The sequence below is a fragment of the Lissotriton helveticus genome, chromosome 6 (genome assembly GCF_964261635.1).
Source record: "Lissotriton helveticus chromosome 6, aLisHel1.1, whole genome shotgun sequence".
NCBI lineage: Eukaryota > Metazoa > Chordata > Amphibia > Caudata > Salamandridae > Lissotriton > Lissotriton helveticus.
Genome location: NC_136067.1, coordinates 225,600,638 through 225,623,306, shown reverse-complemented (window position 1 = coordinate 225,623,306; position 22,669 = coordinate 225,600,638). Strand labels below are relative to the sequence as shown.

Below are 22,669 nucleotides of genomic sequence, written 5' to 3'. Positions count from 1 at the left end.
GTCTACCAACCAGCTGAAGCTGAACGGTGATAAAACCGAAATCCTCCTCCTGGGAAAAAATATACACCTATGGAACGCCTCTCATTGGCCTTCTGAGCTAGGCAGTATCCCCATCCCTGCTACCCACGTAAGAAATCTAGGGGTCACCATCGATAATACCCTCTCGATGAAACTTCAAGCAAATAAAGTGGTAGGTCTCTGCTTCACCATCCTGAGATGGTTGAGAAAAATCCTCTGGATGCTGCCCCAGGCAACACAAAAGACCGTAGTCAATGCACTAATTACATCACGGCTTGACTACGGCAACATTCTCTACCTGGGCTCGAATCAAGCAGTCATTAAACGGTTACAACTAGTCCAAAACTCGGCTGCAAGATTACTTTGTAAAATTCCCAAAACGGCTAGTGTGTCTAAACATCTGAATGACCTACATTGGCTCAGGGTAGAGAACCGCATCCGGTTCAAAGCCCTGAGCTACATGTTTAGGATCAAATCCGGCACTGTACCAAAGTATCTTTTATCCCTAGCGACCCCCTACACCCCGGGGAGAGAACTGCGTTCTCTTACCGCAGCGAATTTTTCGATCCCGAGATTCAAACTGGCAAGAATAGGAGGTAGATCCTTCTCTGTATTAGGGCCTTCTTTGTGGAACAAACTTCCCCCCTATATTCGCAAGGAAGAAAATTACGCCAGCTTCAGAAAGAATATAAAGACCTGGCTCTTCCAGAATTAAGTTCCAATGCTTCACCGTTACCTCTGTTCATGGAAGAATCTTCGGCGCCGGGAAACCCTTATTGGGTAGCTGTGCGCCATACAAATGTAAAAAATAAATAAATAAATAAATAAATAAAAGGACCTTCGCACCAGAAGCAAACTTTTGACTTGTCCTTTGTGCTACGGCTCTCCGTCCACCAGACCTGAATGAGTCCCTACGTCATGTCTGCCTGCGCATAATTGGTTGTTTGGGTGCATGTCTACCTGTCTCTTGGCCTGCTTAACTAGGCTTTTAATGCGTTCGATCTTCTGTCTATAATGAACTATTAACATCTCTAGTACCAGGGCTCTAAGTGGGATGAAAAAAGTGGTGGGTTCCCAAAGGGAACGTAGCCTTTATTATTAAGGGTGTGGCTTAAATAATAAATACTGCAATTCAAAAAGAGTTCCACACTACCCACGCATTTGCATAGAACCACACCTGCAACTGACAGAGGTGACCGCTGCAATGTACGATTTGCAGAGAGGCCAAGAATTGTAGGAGCATGTATTCTGACTCAATTTCAAGGATGTATTATTATACAAGAGTAATGTGCTGCCTGAAAAACAAATACCATAAAGCAACATTCTGGAAAAAAGTAAGCACTCTCAGGGAATGCAAGATTAAGTAAAGCATGTACAATATAAGCAGGAACAACATGGCTTACCTTTGTTCAGACATCGATCAGTCTTTTTGTCTGTAAAGTTAAGGACATGAGTACAGGGCCCCAAAGCGGCCATTTTAAATGTCCTATTTTAATTACCACCGAATCTGAGACCCGTGTGGTCCCGGACCACTTCAAGCCCTGTCTAGTACTACGTCATGTTTTCAAATAAGACTCTCTTTCTTTGTATCTAATTTAGATGGCGTTCACTTGTCACTGGCACTGTCTGTTCCCCTGTGGCGTCTGTGTGTCTGTCGTGACGTCACGGCAGGTCAGGAGTTGGTACACATTTGACTAGTTATTTACTCTTAAAGGATCTTAATATACATTATGACATTAGTTATATACTCACTGCTAAATTCATTCTTAAATCAGAATTGTTCCAGCGTGTTAGGCTCCTTTCTATCCTTGCCCAGGTTTGTAAATCCTTCTTGGACTGCGTTCATACTGGCATTAATAACAGGTTACTAACACTGCAGCTTCATAAGCACGGATTATCTGGGCAGGGTTGTTTTTAGCCCGAAGAAATAATGTTAAGCTTTTTTTTTACGTAAGCCTGAGCTGGAAAAATGCTTTTCTTCCCACAGGAACGCTGGAAAAAGGCAAATTTAGAGAAGAACGCGTTCTTGGGCGGCTTCATGGCGTTCGGCGGAGGGCGGTACCAGTGCCCGGGAAGGTCGGTGAACAGCTGGGCCCTGTTTGTGCCTCAGCCCCGCAGATAATGGCGCTACAGGAGCGCGCTATTTAAAGGCTCTGACGCAGCCCCCGAGAGATGTCTAACTGTTGTCTTTTTGTGCTGATGGACAGGAGGCCGGGGATGACATAATGAGCCGACATTTCATGCCCGCCTTGCCCCCAGAACCAGTGGGAAAGGGCAGGTCCTTGTGAATGGGTGGCTCGCGGGAGGTGGGCGCCTTGTGCTGCACGCGCGTAAATAGGCGCCTCAGGCCCTGTGAGGTGTGTTTGTGTCCTTATTTGCAGCTTTTGTGGGGAGCACTACATGCTGAGGTGCTGCTTTGGCGCGCTGGCGGGTGTGACTGACTGAACGGGTATTTGACATCAGTAGTTCATATTCATTTTTATTTATTTATTTTTCTATTTATTTTATTTTATTTAATGCGATTTTATACAGCGCGAACATTACCCGAAGGTGTCAGAGCGCTTTACAAAAGAACCAGTTGCGATACATAAGGATTTAGGATTACATGATTTTTATAAAACATACAAAACAGAAAAAATTGCAAATGTACAAGTTGTAAAGTCACACAAGGAAGAGATACAAACAGGGAAAATTGCAAATGTACAAGTTGTAAAGTCACTCAAGGAAGAGATACAAATGGATAAACTCTAAGGATCACATAGGAATGGTAGTGAGTACAAGGGTCTACTACATATACTAGTGGTTAGAGTTATCTCTATATACATATACTAGCAGCCCGTCCCGACGTTTTCCGGGTATGAATTGCTGCCGGCCAGTAGTATATTGTTTTGTAGGATTTCGTTTTGATAGCATTTCTTATCTGTGAGAGGCCTGTGAAACGCTCCGATTCACAGTGCACTGCTGATGCACTTAAGAGTGCGCGTTCAGTAGTGTGTGAACTCAAGTTTCCCTACTTTATTTTTCCTTGCAATATTATATAGCGCGAACTCAACAACATGGCATGAGCACAATTTACATTACAGAAGAACACATTCATTTGTGGTAGGCACGGGGAGACAAAGCGATTTGCCTGGAATCACAGGATGTTGAGCTGATGCCGAGATTCGAACGTAGCTCCCCAGCTCTAAAGTTCGCAATTCTAGAACTTGTGCCGGGAGCTGTGTCTAAAAGTGTATGTCGGTGCTGGCCATCAATGAGAGAGACCTGTGCATTTTTCAAACCGGTGGTGAAAAAATATGAGTATGTTGCTAGAGATGTGGGCCGCCGTGCCACCAATGTACTTACTAGGGTAAACACCCATAAACACCCATTATTCCGCAACTTTCTTTCCTCATACCATCACTCCGCATACTTTCATTACGAAAGTACCATGACTCTGCAATGCCATTATAACGCATGGCATTACATTTTTTTTTATTTCAACGTGTTTTATTAGCAAATTTTTAAGAAAAAAGATACATTGTACAGTAGTAGCGTTGGCAGTGCCTCGCGGATGCCCTTAGGGTTACAACAGGCTTGGCGAGCATCATGGCGGAGCATATATCACATAATCGATAGCATAGGCTCGTTGTTGGGTCTTGTTGCACCCTCGTTCCAAAAATGTGAGTGAGATGAAGAAAGAGAGGGTGAAGGGAAAAGAAATGGAGATAGAGAAGGGTTAGCATGTGGTTGTGCATTGTCGAGCACTGGTGGCCAGTGGTGGGTTGGAGGCCAGTGTTGAGCCTTTTCTTTAAGGGGGTTCGTATGTGCCCAGGTGTTTGTCTAGTGAAGCCCACATTTCACCCCTCGCTGAGTGGACCTAGAATCCATGGCATTACATTTTATATGCTTTTACCACGCATACATTTATAACGAAATACGTTGTAAATGCATGAATGGTAAAAGCATGTTTTTTAATGTTTGGATAAGGTAAGTATGGGTATAGGTGTATATGTTTTGGGGTACTGAGGTATATGTTTTGGGATGTTTGGGTATTTTAAGGGTTCAGATATAGTTTTGGGTTATGGGGTACAGGGGTAGTTTTAGGGTTTAGGGATAGGTATGGATTTTGGGGTACAGGGGTATTTTTAGGTTTCAGGGCTAGGTTTGGGTTTTGGGGTATAGGGGTATTTTTAGGGTTCAGGGGTAGGTTTGGGTTTTGGGGTACAGGAGTATTTTAAGGGTTCAGGGCTAGGTTTGGGTTTTGGGGTACAGGAGTATTTTTAGGGTTCAGGGCTAGGTTTGGGTTTTGGGGTGCAGGGCTATTTTAGAGTTCAGGGGTAGGTTTGGGTTTTGGGGTACAGGGTTATTTTTATGGTTCAGGGCTAGGTTTGGGTTTTGGGGTACAGGGGTATTTTAAGGGTTCAGGGCTAGGTTTGGGTTTTGGGGTACAGGGGTATTTTAGGGTTCAGGGCTAGGTTTGAGTTTTGGGGTACAGGGGTATTTTTAGGGTTTAGGGGTAGGTTTGGGTTTTGAAGTACAGGGGTATTTATAGGGTTCAGGGCTAGGTTTGGGTTTTGGGGTACAGGGGTATTTTTAGGGTTTAGGGATAGGTTTGGGTTTTGGGGTACAGGGGATATTTATAGGGTTAAGATGGGTTAGTGTTTAAGGGTATTGGGGTATTTTAAGAAGTAAGGGTGGGTTATGATTATGGGGTGCAGGGGTATTTAAAGGGAGCAGGGTGGACACCCGGAGCTGGAATGTACAGAACCTGGGAAGAAAAAACAATGAAATATTGGGCACAACGCTCGCTTTTTTTTCCGTAATCCCGCGCCCCGCACACGCCCACAGCACACGATATGAGACATGGCATGAAGGGCAGAACGTACCACACGCCCCCAGCGTTTGTCACGCCCACAGCACAACGCAGACACGCCCACTAGGAACTACTTTGCTGGCATGGTTGTTTTACCTTTTAAATGTATATGGCGGGCGTCTGCATAGCCTATGTCCTTCTGCTGCCCTTTCCAACGATGTATTGGGTGTTGTGATTGGTGCTGTGGTTCCTGAGATTACCCGCCTCAAAGGTTTGGGCTCTCTCTGTATTATATTAGTATGGATATACAAATAGTAGATTTGCTCAGGATAACATTTTACTAGCCATTAGGCTGGACCAGTATATATCACATATTTACCACGACGGGGCACACAGCACTCCCCCATTGAGTGTTGGGATTGTGGACCACAGAGATGGTCTGTAAGGTATCTCAGTACAGGCAGTGAGTGTTGTTCAAACTTTTGATGGCCGCAGCCTTTGAGTTCGGCACTTCCAGCACTGCTCCAATTCTTGTAATGGGAGAGTACCAGCACTTCCTATCAGCAAACGGGTACTCTGGGACAAGGAGTACCTGCACTTCTATATTTCCATTTAAGCACTGAAGCCATATGCACCGGTCTTAGGTTTTCTCTGTTCTGGGAATCACTGGCCTGGCAGTTCAAGCTTAACAGTTCCAACTGGAGCAGGGTCAAGACTAATTTGCTTATGGCTGGGTTCAAACTCAGGTGACATGGTGGGCAAAAGAACAATGGGTTGGAATGCTACCTGAGTGATTGCCAATGGTTAGACTTTATACAAGCATTCCTCCAGTTACCTTTTGTGTGTTTAATGTACTGCCCTAAAGTGGCAAGGGTATGCCCAGGCATGTCTCTCGTGCTCACTGTGCCACAGGAACCAAGCTACACACGACTGAAGAGACACAATCAGGGCAAAACCGGTCCTGGGTCGCTTGTGTTTTGTTTTGGGGAGGAACCTGGCCTGGAAGTTCAGGCTGGACTGTTTAGATTAGAGCAGGGTCAATCCTGACGTGGATATTGCTGGGTATAAACTTAGGTGGCATGGTGGGCAAAAGAACAATGGGCCAGTGGTTAGACTTATTGCGAGCAATCCTCCCATCACTTTCCCCTCAGATCACAGGATGGGATCTCCATCAATATTTCCTGGTTTTAGTAACATAACATAAAGCCTGTTCAGCTGTAAAGGGCACATCTAAAGGATTAGCCACAATCCACAAATATACAGCCTTATTACTTCAGGGTGATTGGCTCAAACCACGGGTCTCAAGGATTTTTCAGTTATTTCCCATAAATCATATTAACATTCGGATGGGATACGGTTGTGTGATTTGTGGTTCAGGTACTTCAAACATTCTAACGTTCATACTGAATGGGTGTTATGGGATCCCAGATTGTATCTATGTAATAGACTCAGCTTTTGTTGAACAGGGGAGGTTGGAGGTGCACAGTTCTCATTTATTGTTGCGTACATCTATATGTGATGGACTGAATTTAGTAGTGGTATTCTTTTCTTTGCAGATGTGTTTAGCATTAAAATAGTATTGCATTCATATATGATTTTATGTATATATTTTCCTTTTTAGTTAATTTTCTGATTTAATTATTGTGACAATGATTGACATAAATCCTTGACATCCCTTTTAAAAAAGTACCGAATTGAGGTAATTCTTTTTTTTTTGTCATGGCTTCCATAGTGTAGCATACATTTTGATGCATGTTAAAGTCAGCTATCATCCATCATCTGTCACTGGTGAAAATCGCCCAGAGATTGCCTTGGTGGTGAATGAGCGCTTTGTAGGAAGCTGACTTTTAAACTGGTACTGCCAATGTAGGGGCACACCTGGCAAAAAGTACAGACAACCCTTATTGGTTTACAGGGCCTAACTTAATAATCCCAAGTGCTCCATTTGTGGCAGTGTGGTCGAGCGGCTTGCGCTTATCAGAGGGTAGTGTTAAACATTTGTTGTACACACAGAGTCAATAAATGAGACACACACTCAAGAAGAAACTAGATACCAATTTAGAGAAATAACTCAGATTTATATATAATTTTAGACACCAAAGTAATCAGAATCATGTAAGTATTTTCGGAGTTATAGAATTTTTTAGTATTAGAAAAATACAATCAAATAATGGTTTGAGGTAGGAGCCTCGAACACGGTAATGATATACTATGGGAGAAACATTCACTGCATCGAAATACTTGCAAACAGTTTACAGAGTTCTTCTCCTGGACTTAAGGTGCTTAGACCAAGAAACCACCAATTGCAGAGGTGCTGGTCGCAAAAGTGCTATGCGGCAAAGTCAATGGCGTGGTACCTGCAAAAAGAAAGGCTGCAAATGGGGACTGAAGGACCTGTCCGGCAGAACCCGAAGGGGGACTTGGCTCTTGAGGCCTCTGGAGCATGAAGACACAGTCTGTTTACTGTGATTTGGATTGGTGGGCTTGGATGCAGAAGTGTTTTATCTTCTGGGTAGCTCGAGTCAGAGGCGTCCATTTGGATTCGGTGACCTGGAGAGGGAGAGAAACCAAGACTGCAGGGCCACTCTCGATTTTGACCTTGAGCTCCTGACGTCACTCGTCGGCAGGTCAGTGTTGGCATCAGTGGTGTCCGGGTTTGGCACACAACAAGCCTTGGTGCTTGGCAGGGCTCTGGTACACTGGGTATTGGTGCAGGGAGGCTCCAAGAAGGCTCAGTGTCTCGATGACTTGCTGAAGACTGACCTCCGGGACTCTCGATGACCTCCTTCTGGTGAGTTACTCCCTTGGAGGACCCGATGGTCAGCAAAACAGTTAACCGGGCAGAAGTGATTGGTGCCTGCCGATATTGGGAGATGGCTCCTCCACCTCAAGGGCGATACTGCTTGGTTGGCAAAGTACTGGACACTCCTCCAAGGTTAGCTAGGCTGTTCAGCGGCAGAACATGTCATTTCGTGCAATTGTTAGGAGAGCAGTAGCCAAGCAGGATTTGGCGCCAATTTTGGTGCTTGTCCACAGTTCTTGTGTTGTTGACTCTTCTTTGTCATTCTTTTGTTCCCAGGCAGTTGAATATCCATTCCTGGTGTTGGTCGGTCACCTAAATACATAATTCAGGGGCAGTAAGGGAGTATAAGGTAGTAGCCAATGGGCTACCAACCCCTGGGTTGACTAAACCCACTAGATGACCACTTCCTGGGGAGAGTGGGTACAAACTTGATCCACAGTTCCTATTTTCACCAAAAACAAGATGGTGAAGCCCTTCTTTGAGTGTCCACTTCCAGTGGCCCACCTTAGGAGTGTGCCTAGCCTGATAGTGTGGCACGCCTACTGACCAGCTACTTTTCCCACTTGCTCTGGTGCCAAATGGGGTGACATTCTCCAGGTCTGGAGAAAGCTAGGGTTGCAAATCAAAGGCGGCAGAGGCTATGAAACTTCTAACCTGGGTATGCTTATTCACTAGCCATCCTGCTGGAGGAGGTGTGACCACCTTACTCCGGAGTAGGCATTGTTCCTGATCTCTGAGAACATTGGCTCTCCTGAGCAGGGGGTCAGAATTTCGTCTGTTGTGGCAGGCTGGAAGAATCCAGTCAGCCAGCACATTAAAAGACTGGTAGATTTAAGGGGGTACCTCTACAGTGCCCTCTGGGTGCATGTCATAATAAACCCAACACTGCCATCAGTGGGGATTTATTAAGGCAAGGTGTTTGATATCAACAACATTGGTTTCAGTGCAGTCATCATGTAGCCTGGTAATTCGTTATGACCAGTGCTCAGTACATTTCCTTAAGATGGCTGCCTGATCATTTGCAATATCTAGTAATAGAACTAGACATCACAGGGTCCTATCTGCTCATGCAGATGGGTCTTTACATATAATATAAAGCGCCCTGCCATAGGGATCTAAGGCCTGCTGTAGGTCTGACTTACATATAGAATATGCTGTGTAACCTTGGCACACAGGCAGTGTGCCATGTCATGAATTCAAAATGGTTTGCACCATTTCACGCATCCTGCCATGGCAGGCTGCATTCGGTTTTTGTGTGGGTCCCTTTAGGAGACATAATACATGCTGCAGCCCCAGGGGGCCTTTTTAGTACCTATGCCCTAGGTACCATTTACTAGGGACTTACAGGGGTGCTAACATCCTTGCCAATGTGGGGCACACTTTGGCATTCACCTGGTTTAAGAGCACTGGCACTGGGGGCTTGGATAGCAGGGACCCAGTGCACTTTCAGGTGAAAAGCATCACTACTAGGGCAAAAAAGTGGGAGTGACCATGTCAAAAAGGGACACTTTCCTACACGCTTTACAAAGGCTGATAACCATAACTTCGAGGTGGTTTGGTTTTTGTCACCCTGAGTGCTCCACTCAAACCGGAAGCATGCAACATACCTCTGAAACAGGATGAAGCAAGTCTTTGTTGCAAATGTTTCAGAGCTGGAACTTTTCAATTAGATTGTGACGTTGATCTGAATTTTTAATTAAAGTTATCGAAGCCAAACTGGACTTTTCCATAGGGGAATTAATATGCAAACAGCTTTTCCATGCGTATTTAACTTGGGTGGAAATCAGCTGTTAAAAGTGTGCCAGGCTAAACGCGTTTATTGTATTATTGTGTGAGATATGTGCGCCATATCTTTTAGTGCACAATGCAGTAGGTGTTTTTCAGTGTTGTACTTCACCATTTCAGAGGTTAATAAATATTTTAATGTTCTACCTTTACAAACGTTAAAATTACAAATAAAAATAGTTATTTAACTTGTCAGTGATTCACTCACGCAACATTTATTTATATGAAGCTTATAAAGCGCCTGGTTACACTAGCTAGTGTGTCCCCGCGCTGAGAGAGAAAACTGAATGACAGACTGGAGAGCAGAGTTCTGGGCAGCCCCTGGCGCGTTAGTTAGTTAGTGGGAAACAAGATGGTTTTTAGCTCTTTGCGGAAAGCCACTTCAGATGTTTCAAGTCGTAGCCCCTGAGGGAGTTTGTTCCAGTGAGTAGCAGTCATGACTCTGAAGGATTTTCCCCCCATTCTTGCTCTTGTGAATTTTGGGACCTGGACTCGCCTGGTTCCACTTGATCTCAGTTGGCGCGTCGGAAGGTAAGGTTCAAGCATGTTGTGAAGGTACGTAGGGCCCTTCCTCTGTAGGATCCGGTGTCCTACACAGAGTGCTTTGAAAACCACCCGTTCCTTGATTGGCAGCCAGTGCAAGGTTTTAAGTGCTTTCTTGGCTGACGCTCTCTTAGGGAGCATCAGAATCAGGCAGGCCGCCGCGTTTTGAACGCGCTGCAACCTCTGTAAGCACTTGGCGCTGGCGCCCAAGTACAAGACATTTCCATAATCCAGTCTGGATGTAATTAAGGCGTGGATTAGAGTCTGTCTGGCCAACTGTGGTAGGAGGTTCAGGGTTTTTCTGAGGATCCTCAGCATTCCAAAGCACGTGCCTGCCACTTGTTTGGTCTGGTGCTCGAACGAGATTTTATTGTCCAGCCAGATACCAAGGTTTTTCACTGGATTGCTGGGAGTAGGTAGATTGCCCAGCGTGGAAGGCCACCATGCCGAGGTCCATACTGAGGGGGCCCTGCCCACGATCAGCACCTCCGATTTATTTCCGTTCAATTTAAGGCAGTTCTCGGCCATCCATGCGGCGAGTTCCTGCATACACGCATTAAAATTGGTGGCACACTGCTCCTTTGGTTGTGTCAGTGTCACCACCAATTGCGTGTCATCAGCAAATGATACTACTTCTACCCCGAATCTGTCAGTAATGTCTGCAACCGGAGCTACATATAGATTGAAGAGAGTAGGGCTGAGACTGGATCCCTGAGGTACTCCCTGTTTTAGACCAATTTTTTTCGATCGTAAGGGACCATGTGCCACTTGGAAACTACGGTCTGCTAGAAATGATTCCAGCCACTCCCTTGCTTTGCCCACCACTCCTCCCCTCTTTAGACACCGTAGCAGAGTGTGGTGTGCCACGGTGTCGAACGCGGCACTCAGGTCAAGCAGGGTCAGTGCCGCTGTTTGCCCATCATCCACGTGTTTCCTCAGGGTTTCAGTTGACAAGAGGAGTGCTAACTCGGTGGAGTGGAGGGCACGGAAACCCGACTGGGTGGAGTGTAGCAGGCCGTTTGCCTCAATATGCGCTGAAAGTTGTTTATTCACTGCCTTTTCCGCAATCTTTGCGAAGTATGGGAGAAGTGAAATGGGGCGTAGGTTCTCAAGTTGTTCCATACTGACATTCGTTTTTTTCCTCAAAGGCAGAACCACTGCCTTTTTCCACGATTTAGGCACATGCCCTGACTCAAAGGAGAGTTCTAATAGCTGTGTGATATGAGGCTCAAGAATTTCCACACATCCATGGAGTGCTTTGGGAGGTGCAGGGTCTGCAGGGGAGCCTGACTTAATACTTCCAGCAATCTGACATAATAATAATTCCAGTTATCTAACATAACTTCAATTTGTTTAAATTACAATGCGGATCTGCTTGCATTTGAGTAATTTTTACATATCTTTACATGAAGACCAAACAATAATCATGCATGTGTAAAATATGTCAGAATTCAACAAAAGTCACAATGCACATAGATGCAGGCACTTGTCAATCCTGCGATTAGTTTACTTTTGGTTTTTCTTGCTTAAGGGATAGGTAATAGGTAAGTGGGTGTTTGTTTTTAGTGAGTGTGTGACTGCATATGAATGCGCTGGGGTGTGTCTTACAGGGCACAGTCAACTGATCAGGTGACCTAGCCACACAGGCCGTGCATGTGATGTCATCACAGTGGAATGTTTGGAAGGAGTCACGTGGTGGGGTCGTGGGGAGAATTACAGTGTGAAGATCAGACTTCCTGTTAGTAGATTTTTCTTGAGAAAGCAAAGGCTAAGGTGTAGTTCATGCATTAAGGTGTTACCTGGGAACCTCCTCATGGTTAGCTCGGGAGGGGTCACATGCTCATAACTAGGATGCCAGGTCTATGAAAGTAATGCTACAAGCCCAGGAAAACAGCTGACAATCCTATATGTCCACCAGGTCCACCTCTTCCAGTGAAGATACTGAATAGTTATGTCTTCATGAGAAACCAGGGACAAGTAAGGGAAAGAGTAGGGCACCAGACTCATTGGTTCAGAATGGCACCAACATAAGCTACAGACCATCACTGAACCACTGCTCAGTGGTCAAGAACAAACTACAATAGTTTTAGAATACTCCTCCTTGGTAAGACATTCAAGACTCATAATTCTGCTCTTCAGGAGCTTATGCCTCCTCGGTAAAGGAAGACGCTAACAAGCCTGGGTCCTACTAGTAATCCGAACCAAATCCCCTGACGCTGAGGAGAAGGCGCATTTGTTTGTAGGAGTAAAGGAGAAACGACAAGCTGACTGGAAGTAAGTAAGCTGACTGCCAAGGAACTGGTAAGCGCAGGGAGCATAGACTCAATCCAGAACTCCTTAGCAGGCAGAGGACTGAGGAATATATAAGAGCTTGGTATGGAGGGAGGTAGGAAAGAGTACATGAACGGAGAAGGAGGAACACAAGAAAGCAAAGAGAATGCAAGGCCAGGTGATGACCTAATATAGAAGCAGATAGCCGAAACAAGGGAAGTTGCGAGACACCTAGTGCACGTGAGATGTAAATAGACTAGCTCTTTGCTTGCCTCCGACGTCTCCCCCTAACTAACCTTGAAGTTTAGCACTTACGACAGACTATTCTAGTCCTGTATCCCATAATTTCCATGCCTGACTTCACTGGATCCTAAAACCCGCTGACACTTATCAATAAGTGTGAAGCAGGCGAGGTTCACCAGAAAAAAGAGGTGTTAGGGGGTACTGACTTTCTAGTAGCTCTTTTTTTAATTCCTGCTTGTTACCAGACTGTAGTGGAGGAGATGTTCTGCTAGTAATACTGTCAGCTCACATACTAGCTTCATTGTAGTGAGTTCTCTCATTGATCCGTGAGAGCAAGAACATTTGCTCCTGATGAGCGGTTTCTAATTTATTTAGAATTTTTGAAAGGGCTTCTGTTGTTACTTGTAATGGATTGTCAGTGGAATCTGTAATGGGGAATAACAAGGGGCCTGATTACACAAAGTGCCCCAGGCGCAACAGACTGGTGAGTATGCTTTCTGGAGCTCCAGGACATTTTGGTATTATAGAAGGGGCTTCAGATGCTTGTGCAACCCCTTTTGTAATACAAAATATGCACTGCATATGCGAGCCTAATGGTGCATGGGGGCATGACCGGCACAGGGATCTCTGACTACCCCCCCCCCCTTTGAATTGCAGGCTAGTTGTCACCTACACAGTGAAAGACAGACTGCCTGCTTCAAAGATCTGGTCTGCCTTTGAATAATGTGCTGCCTTGGTCACAGGGGTAAGTTTACAGCTGGGGCACACCCAGCTAAAGGTGCTCAGAGGCACAGACAAGGGCATTGCGTCCAACACATAATACAGGCCCAGATGTCCACCCATTCCATTCAAGATACTGAAAAGTAATAAATCATTTGGGATCCAGGGGCAATTGGTAAGACACCGGAGACACTGTTTTGAAATGGCACCAAGATCCTTCACAGAACCACGGCTTGATAGTATTGGTAATATTGACAAAACAAGATGCAATGGTTTTGAAAACATTTAAGAGTCATAAATGTGCTCTTTGGTGGCTTACCACTCATTCAAAACAGGAAGATGGTAATGAGCCCAGGTCCTACCAGGAAACCAGGCTGGAGCCCAAGGAAGCCCCAGGGTGCCTGGGAGAAGGAGCACACGTTTTCAGAAGCAAAGTAGGAAATGCAAGCTGACTGTAAGCTGGATGCCAAAGAACTAGTAATTGCAGGCAGAGAAGCCTTCCTGAAGAACCTCTTGCAGGCACAGCACTGAGGAACTCCCTAAATTACTGTGTGGAAAGAGGGCAGGAAAAGGAGTGGAAATGCAGAAAAAGGGAAATACCACAGTGCAGCGAACGCAAGGTCAGGTGATGGACTAATACGATATAGGAAAGTGGAAACAAGGAATGTAGCCAGGCCCCTACCCAGGTGCATGCAAGATGTATGTACTAGCTCTGACGTTCTTGTCCGAAAGTTCCAAACCTAACTTGAAGTGTAGCAATTGCGACCAAGGCTGCCTTTATCCATGTTAAAAGAAGCCCTGAAGCCCTTGTTATGATCTGATGATCCGGTTGTATTTGCCCCATTTTACTGGCATTTCTTGATATTCCTGAAATCAGGTCTCAACTCTTAAATCCAGAGATATCCTGTGAAGGCAATGTGGGGACCACGTGGGGATGCCTTGTGGTCTCATACTTCTAGCTTTCATTGTGGTCTTCGAAGAAGGCTCAAGAAAAAATATGGGACCCATTATAAAAATGATGTTCTTGCACCCTGTTTAACATTGACAGTATGTACTACAGAAATAAAAAAAACAGACAGCTGTGGAGACAGGTGGGATCCAAAGCTGTCGTTCGAGGCAACGGTGTGAGGCTGGTGTGAACTAGCTTTAGTTAATGGGAGCATAATTGGCCGCTTTAGTTAAATTAGGCACAAAATACCTTATATCTCAAAAAATGACTTTTGACCATAGTGTGTCCTCTTCATTATAATGCTCCCAAAAAGACAGGTGCAGGCATCCCTGAGGGAGGTGCCATGTCTTGGGGAATAAATGCTGAAAATCTGACAGCGTCATGTTCAGCACAATCTCGTGGCCAAGCAATCAGGGTGAGTGATGTCTGGCACCCAACTATAGAAACCCTGGGATGTGTGGATGTTGTCAATATATGGTTGGGGTTGGTTTATATAGAAATCAGGTGTGTTATCTGTGACAAAAAAACAGGAACCCTAAACTAGTTGCTTTCCAAATTTCCAGAATGTATTGCCCCTAGTTCATTGCTTGTGGGTACCTTAGGCTTAGGCAAACACATACATGTTTGGTACTTCCATGGTGAGGAGACTCAGAGGAACAAAGATGGGGTCAACTCTCGGCAGGGTTGCACAAAGAAGACTGGATAGAATTACCATGTTTTGGATAATAAATTGTAAAAATCTAACAAATGTCATGTTCAGAGTGTTCTTCTGGCCTGCCAGTCTGGGCAACCGAGGTCTGGCCTGCACCAGCAGGTTTCTTAGTTCATACAGAATTACAATATACATAGTTTGTATACCTACCAAATAGACCTGAGTTTAAAACGTGTCATCTAATGAACAGTGTGCCATAAACTGTGAATCTGTCACACTTGAGAGGAGGTGGCCTAACGGCTAGAGCGTCGAACTCGAATCTGGGAACCGGGTTTGAGTCTAGGCAGGGACGCTCAACATCCTGTGATTCTGGGCAAATCACTTAATCTCCATTGCCTAACAAAATGAATGTGACTGTAAGGCAACTGGTGCTCATGTAAAGGGCTCTGAAACCTTCTGTTCGAGTTCGCGCTATATAAAACTCCAAAAACAAACAAACTTGTAAGAGCGGTAATAATATTAGATCATCGAAGGTACAAACTACATTCCCTAGAAAAACCCAAACGTTTGTGGTATTGCTGGACTCCAGAAATTGATGGCAACATTTACTTGGACAATGGTCCACTATTTGTCTTTGGCCATTTAAAAAAAATGCAATAAAATAGAGTGAAATTTGTTTAAAAAATTAAAAAAAAGAATACATCTCCATGTTTTTCATTACCTGTTGAGGCTGCACTTAGATACTGACGCAGGGTTTTTACCAGAGGTGCATAGGTTTGCACAAACTAATGCTGATTTTTTTAAAAAAAAGGTTCCTGCACAGAGGTGAACGAAAACCCCGGCAGTGAAAGGGTTAACAGCCAATACAGCCCTGGGCAGTGGGCTATAATGCAGTAGTCTAGTTTATTTTAACCAGCTCATTTGTTCAACTATTGCAAAAATCTCCCTTCTCTGACGTCAGCAAGACCTGCCGGCCTCTTTGGCACTGATCTGAAGGTCACAGTGGAGGTCGCCAGCATTTTTCCTATAGGCTTTCGGAAAATGTCCTCAGATGCAGGAAAGACGCGCATAGCTGATGTGATTTCCAAAATTAGACAATTCTAAATATGATCTTAATGCTCACGCACGCGCTGCGGTCTGCCCTTCAGCTGAAACCTGCGTAGCTAATGGTTTTCTCCCAGGAATGCTTCTTGTGTGCCAACGTGTCTATGCGCATCCCTCTGTGCCCTTTCAAATAAACACGGGATGCTTTCAAAGACAGCAAACGGTGCAGCGTTTTCAGTCGAGGCACAAGTTTACCCGCGAGGCTGTTCTATTTTAGTGTCGTTTTCTTCATTCATTGCCTTTAGCTAGGCACGATCACCTCCATCATCATTCATAGTGAAGTGAATATTGAAATAAGTGCCATTATCCGAACTATAGGGCAGATTAGGATGGCGGACGGACCTGCGTCCGTCCGCCACCCCAGAGGTGGAGGGACCGTCCGCAGGGGCAGCGGCGGTCCCTCCGTGCAAATTAGGATGTGACCGCCACCCTGGCGGTCACATCCTGTATGTTTAACATTGCGGCACCCCCCGCAATGTTAAAACTACATGTTTTACATTTACATGCACAAAGCGGCAGGCACCGCGCGGTGCCTGCCGCTTTGTGCATGTAAATGTTGTGGGGTACCATAGGTACCCCCCCATGTGTACCCCCCACCCCCCAACTCCCCTGGGGGCCCACAACGGGCCCCCAAACACCAATATCCACATGCTTTTCTACGGCGGAAAACCCGCCGTGGAAAAGCATGTCTCCGCCAGCATCCTAATATGGCTGGCGGTGTCTGATAGACACCGCCACCATATTAGAGCTTTTCCACCGCGGTCGGAAGGCGACCGCGGCGGAAAGCGGCGGACGGAAACATGACCCCCCCAGCCATCCTAATCTGACCCCCCGTCTTTTCTGTGTCCGCAGCGGTGAATCTGCATCCTCCGGGCCGGCGGTGGCTTCCGCCGGCCCGGAGGATGCGGATTCACCGCGATCCTAATCGGGCCCTAAGTGAGACCAAAAAAATTACATTGTTTAAGCGGATGTGGCGTTACGGCCAGAGATGCTGACTTTGTAACTGGGGAATCAGGGGCCTGATGTACGAGCCTTTTTGGCGGTCTCAAACATGAAAAGCGGCCCGCTTGCGACTGCAAAAAATTGTTATAGCATGTACAAACCCTATTTTAGGAGTCTGTAACCTACTACTACCACCTCGCAAAATAGGGTTTGCAAGTCGCTAATATGAAGAGGCGTACCAAGGGCGTCCCTTCTTAATGGCGAGTCGCCCTGTTATGTACGCTTGTTTTGCGACTGTAAATGTGGGCGCAAAACAATCGAAGTTACCACCTACTTCAAGTAGGTGGTAAGCCAGAAGCACTCAGAAAGGGGTCCCCAAGGGACCAATAAAATAAATAAAATAAGGAGCAAAAAAACATCAGGAGCAGTAAGATTTGAATTCCGAAGACATTGTCCCCTCTTAAATGGCAGCTGTGTCTTTAGCTCACCCTACAAAAGGCAGCAGCGTGCCCCAGGTGACCATGCTGCCGCAGCAGGACTGACTGCATTTGCCAAAATGGCACATGCAGGCCAGAGTCAAAAAGCAACAGACAGTAAATAGGAAAATTGCAGCAAGGTGACGGGTTCAGAGGGCAACAGCATGATCACGGGCCAGTTGCAAATTGCTGAGCCTCCAATGATCACCATTTATAGAAAAGACAAGGCCTCCACAATGGAGTGGCTTCAATAGGTAGGGAATACATTTGAGCCAAATAGGAACATTGGCCCTTTTTGAAACCACAGTCATACTGTTTCATGCACCGCGGCTGCTGCAGGTAAGAGCGGTGAGGCCAGGTGAGGGGTGATTTCGAGGGACGACCACGAGGGAACATTAAATATTTAATTTCAAGTCACTGTTTTGTGTAAGCCCATCCTGGTCTGCAGGCTCTTCCCATAAGGCTTCAGCTGCAGGACACCATCCTGTGGAGGGTGAGAGATGTATTAAGTTCCCTACCAAAGCGGCCCCTTCCAGCAGACATCAGGCTAAGCTTGGTCGGCAGGCAGCTCTTCCAAGTAACATTCACATGTAGGATGATTACATTTCAAATATCCACCAGGTGTGAACAGTCCACTTCAGCTGTTAATTGAACAACAGTAGTACACCAGGCTGCTTCATGCTTCACATCGCCTGGCATAACTTGAGGGCCCCCACCTGCAAAGAACATGGAAGCCCCCACCCTAGACCCAGTTTGGAGCTCTCAGGCCCGGTTCCCGCCACCCGTGCACAGTGCACAAGGGGGACCCCTTGAGCTATGGGCCCCCATCGCACCACAGAGGTCTGTGGTGCTAATGCTACACCACTGACCACCTCACAGCTTGTAGGAAATTCTTTCATGACAATGGGTCTCCTCATAGTTTCATAAGATCATTCAAATCCAAACTCTCATGTCTTCAAGGCAGGGATTTCTTTTGCTCCCTAACCACTTTCCATGATCCTTCACCTTGAAGTAGGCATCTTGCAGCAGACACCCAGCAGACTAAGTCTCAATAGTCCTTTGGATCAGGCCAAGAAACTAGTTAGTTCTTGCAGTTCTGGAGCAATATCTTGGACACAGATTCAGGGCAGGCAGGACCTAAGGGAAGTAGTTAAAAGTCTTCTTGTTGCAGGCAAGAAGGGAATTTCCTCCTCAGTGATCCAGGATTCTGGAGTGTCAGTGTGCCACGCAAAGGTTCTTAAAGGAAAAGCCTTCATACCATTGGTGGGTGATCCTAAATCAGTCTGAAAGAAGTTCCCACTGGCTCCCAGCCACGCATTTATTTCCAGAGGGATACGGTCCTTGTACCTAGTGGTATTTAAACACTTAGATAGCGCTCTTCGTCTGACACTCCAAGATGGTGCAGGAGAGCTCTGAAATAAAAGGCTCTTTGCCATTCAGCTGCCAGCCAAATCAGACCAGTAGACCTCGAAGCGATATGTACTCCACTGTCCCTTCGGGTCATGCTGGCCGAGGAGTTGCTTGAACTTGGAGGCCCTACCGAAAAGAAGAGACTTTAACCTGCTCTGTTCAATCACAGATGCCCAAACAGTGATGGAAACTCCTCTTCCTGACTGCAGTAGGGTTTCCTTTTGAACTTGGAGGCACAGATGTCTTCTAGGAAGACCATAGACGTCATTTAGGGGTCGCTGGGGGTTGCAGCTACGACACATGGCTTGCCCTGTGCAACTCCTGGCACTGCCTTTGCGACCCCTGGATTCAAAGTTTTCAAAATCAGTGCCAGGAACCAGGGCCAGACTGGGAACAGAAACCGGCCCTAGTAAACTGCTCAGCGGCCCCCCCCCTGGGGTGAGGGGAGTGCAGTCGAGCAGTTTGCGATGGCCGATTGTGTTACAGGGGGCCGATATCGCTGACCCCAGGTAACAAAAATGGCCCCCCAGGAGCCCAAAACCAGCCCCCACCCTAGCGGCCTACCAGGGAAATGCCCGGTGCCTGCTATGGCCAGTCCAGCCCTGCCAGGAACACATAGGACGGTCCTCCTTATGGACGTCCTTCGATTGGTCTCCGTTTTCCTTGTTTTCTGTCAATTGTTTATTACACTAATAGTGAATAATGGTACGTTATTCACTATTAGTGTAAGAAAGAATGGAGTAAAATTAGCTGGGATATTACCCCCACCCCAACAGCAGCTGAGGAAAGTTGAAAATGCTTTTAAATGTATGTTATGTGTGTGTGTACGGTGAGACTGTGTTTATGTGAGAGAGTGTGTGTATGTGTGAATGTGTGTGTGAGGGAAAGTAGAGGTCAAATGGTGTGTGATGTCAGGTCCGTTACCCCAGGCATTTTGGTGAATTGACGTTCATGAGAAGACTGCAAATTGTGGGATCTGAAATTCCCTTTTCATGCAGAGGTGTAACGTAGGAGTGGAACAGCTTCTGACACTGTAGTTGAATTAGGCCCAAAACACCCTATGTTGTAAAATTAAAATATCTTACATCTAAAAAATTTAGGGCACCTTGGAAGATCTGATTGGTATTGAGTGGATTCTCCAAACCTGAAATTCAAATGAACAGTGACGTTGCATTTTAATTCCAAAAAGACATGAGTCTGCAGCTGAGGGCTGTCTGCTCAGGTAATGGAGACGTTTGGGATTATATATCCTACCACCAGTCTGCAGGGCCACAATAGGGCACTCGGGAAACCCACTAGCATCAGGGCTGGACTGGGAATCAAAAGCAGTCCTGGCATACATTTATTTTTATTTTTGCAGTTGTATATGGTTCAAACTCAAACCAAGGACATGAAAGTGCTTCATGTGAGCACCAATTACATTACACAAGGTTAGATTAATTTTTTTTTAGGCACGACAAAATGAAGTGATTCGCCCAGCATGTGAAGTTGACACGGGGACTTGAACAAAGCTCCCACTTCTAAAGTCAGTAGCTCTGGCTGTAAGCTACATCATCCCCAACTCTTCAAAGCAGCCCCACTACCTTCCTCGACCAGGACCGTAAAGCTCTTTGCCAGACTGAGGAGGTCATGCCCACAAGACTGTTGAATCCTCAGCCTGGCCTAGATTAAGCCCAGGCAGCCAGGCGCCTGCGCATTTAGCACATATATACCGCGCCTGGCTATCTGGCCTGAACATGAAGAGTGCCCAATTTTGACTTTTGCTCAGCCTGACAGACGCTTTTCATGTTTGCAAAAAGGTGGGGGCGGTGCCCTTCTCCCTTAAGGACACGCCACCCCTGCAATTTAGGATTGTAAGTTTGTGCTGCAGCCCAGAGAATCATCCACTATTTGTGTTGCAAGCATATTTGGGGTAGCACACCATCCAATATTGGAAGTCTACACTTGTTTTTAGATAGATACTTGCCTTGTGGAAAATCAGAAATACACCGAGGCCTTAGTACAAATTATTTTTCGCTGTATTTGCTTTTTGTCATTAACAGAAGGAAATGATTCAAGGGCTAATGGGTTTAGAAGTTAATGAGTTGCAATTAGGTATAATTGTACATGTAAAGGGTGCGTTTATTATGAGAAGAGTGGTGAATGATGATTTCTCAATTATCAAGTACTAATTAGGCACCATCGGTTTGAACTTTGCACCGTGTCTCAATGTTGATGTCTGAAAATCCTTGAACGCACACAATACAAGCCCAGGGAGCCTCCATTAGGAAATGAAAAATATTTCAGAAGGCTACATTTTGAAAGCTTTCACATCTGGGAGAGCTCGTAAAATACATTTCTGTTCCCACTGGCTGTCCTCTAGATACAAATGTGTCTTTTAATTTTGAGCACATTAGACTAATTATGACACAAACCGAAGTTCTCGCCTCCATAGCACTGACTGAGGCAATATGCAGTATTTCATGTGCAACAATAAATAAATAAACACGTGCAGAATCCTAAAGATTTTGCGTTGCCCAATTCAAAGGCTGCCTAGTCTTGATTCCACCTCATGCCTCTTTCGTCCACCAAACCTGCACTTTCTCTTGGGGGGGGGGGGGGGGGGGAGTTTTATATAGTGGGAACTTGACCCGAAGGTATCTGGGCGCTTTACATGAGCACCAGTCGCGTTACAGAGGGACACATTAATTTTGTTTGACCACAATCACAGGATGTTGAACGTCCCTGCCGAAACTTGAACACAGTTCCCCAACTTCAAGGTCGACCGCTCTAGCCATTAGGCCATCTTTTCATTTGTCTGGCAGGTTCTTTCTCCTTTCTCCCTTTCTCCCTGTTTTCCAATCTTCCTGTTCTCCCTGTTTCACTTTTCTCTCTCTTGCCCTGGTTTAAATCCTGATTAAAAAACATAAGTCCAGACTCCCCCACAAATTAGTGCCAGTGCCCAGCACCTGGACCCACCACTACACCTTGATCGCTGGCCTTTCACTTTTGAATCAACAGGAGATTCGGTGGCTTTTTGGCCCTGTCTCTGATCCTGAACTACAGTTTTGACTTGAGAAAATACAAGGATCCTGCAACAATATTAATGATTCTTCTGACTAAGGTAGGAATCTGTCGTAATTTTAAGACATAATGACAAGCAAAAGTTTTTTAATTGAATAGGTTTTAAATAATTGTTATTGCTGATAGATTATCTTATCTGCAGCTTATATTCTAGATCGACTGGACAAGGGTACATGAGTATCATTCTAATAATTGTATATAGATGCTGGAACTGAGATATATCTTTACACCATATAAAGGTGAGCGGAAATGCCCTATTCTGACCTATTGCATGGTCAAGTGGTCGTTTTGGAGTTTTAATGGCACACAGGTTATGGATAGTCACCCCTTTTTCCTTCCTTTTGACACGGGATCTATATTGAATCACATGGGTGAGATGTTGTGCGGCTTGACAACTGATTGGTTCTTTGTTTTAATCATGCACGTTGTATAGCACGGTGCTAAGTTAACCATGGTTGGATTGCTTGGAATGCATGGCTTCCCTCGGTTTCTTTTGTTAGTAAATTTTTATGATATCCTCAACAATTCCATGTCATGGGGTTGTGGACAATTACACGATTTATTCACATGGTGAATGTCCAAGATAGTCATTACGTAAAAATCTGCTGCATGAGTAAGATGTAAAAGTGATCTACTAAGTGTATACGTGCTTAAGATAACACTTAGTATTTAATATATGTAAAAAAAAAAAATGTCTTTCTTTGTTACATGTATGATTGACAGCCTTGAGAAAGCCCGAAGGGGGCGAAACGCGCGTCGGCTGTGGACCATAAAGTGGGCAAAATAAAGGCTTGAAATTTCTACATCTTCTGGTTTTGTGAAATTGACTTTGTGACCAAGGATATGGATTATTGATGAAAAGCTAAAATAGCGAAGGGATCAAAGAGACTGTTTT

General features: G+C 45.4%; 1 protein-coding gene across 2 annotated transcripts in view; it reads left to right on the top strand.

The window, feature by feature from the left end:
• CYP39A1 (cytochrome P450 family 39 subfamily A member 1) overlaps positions 1-22,669 on the top strand; it is a 265,029-nt gene that overhangs the window by 214,697 nt on the left and 27,663 nt on the right. For both annotated transcript variants that reach the window (XM_078647646.1, XM_078647647.1), the window contains exon 10: positions 2,006-2,094. In XM_078647646.1, the coding sequence (XP_078503772.1) occupies positions 2,006-2,094 (89 nt within the window). The remainder of the gene's footprint in view (positions 1-2,005; positions 2,095-22,669) is intronic.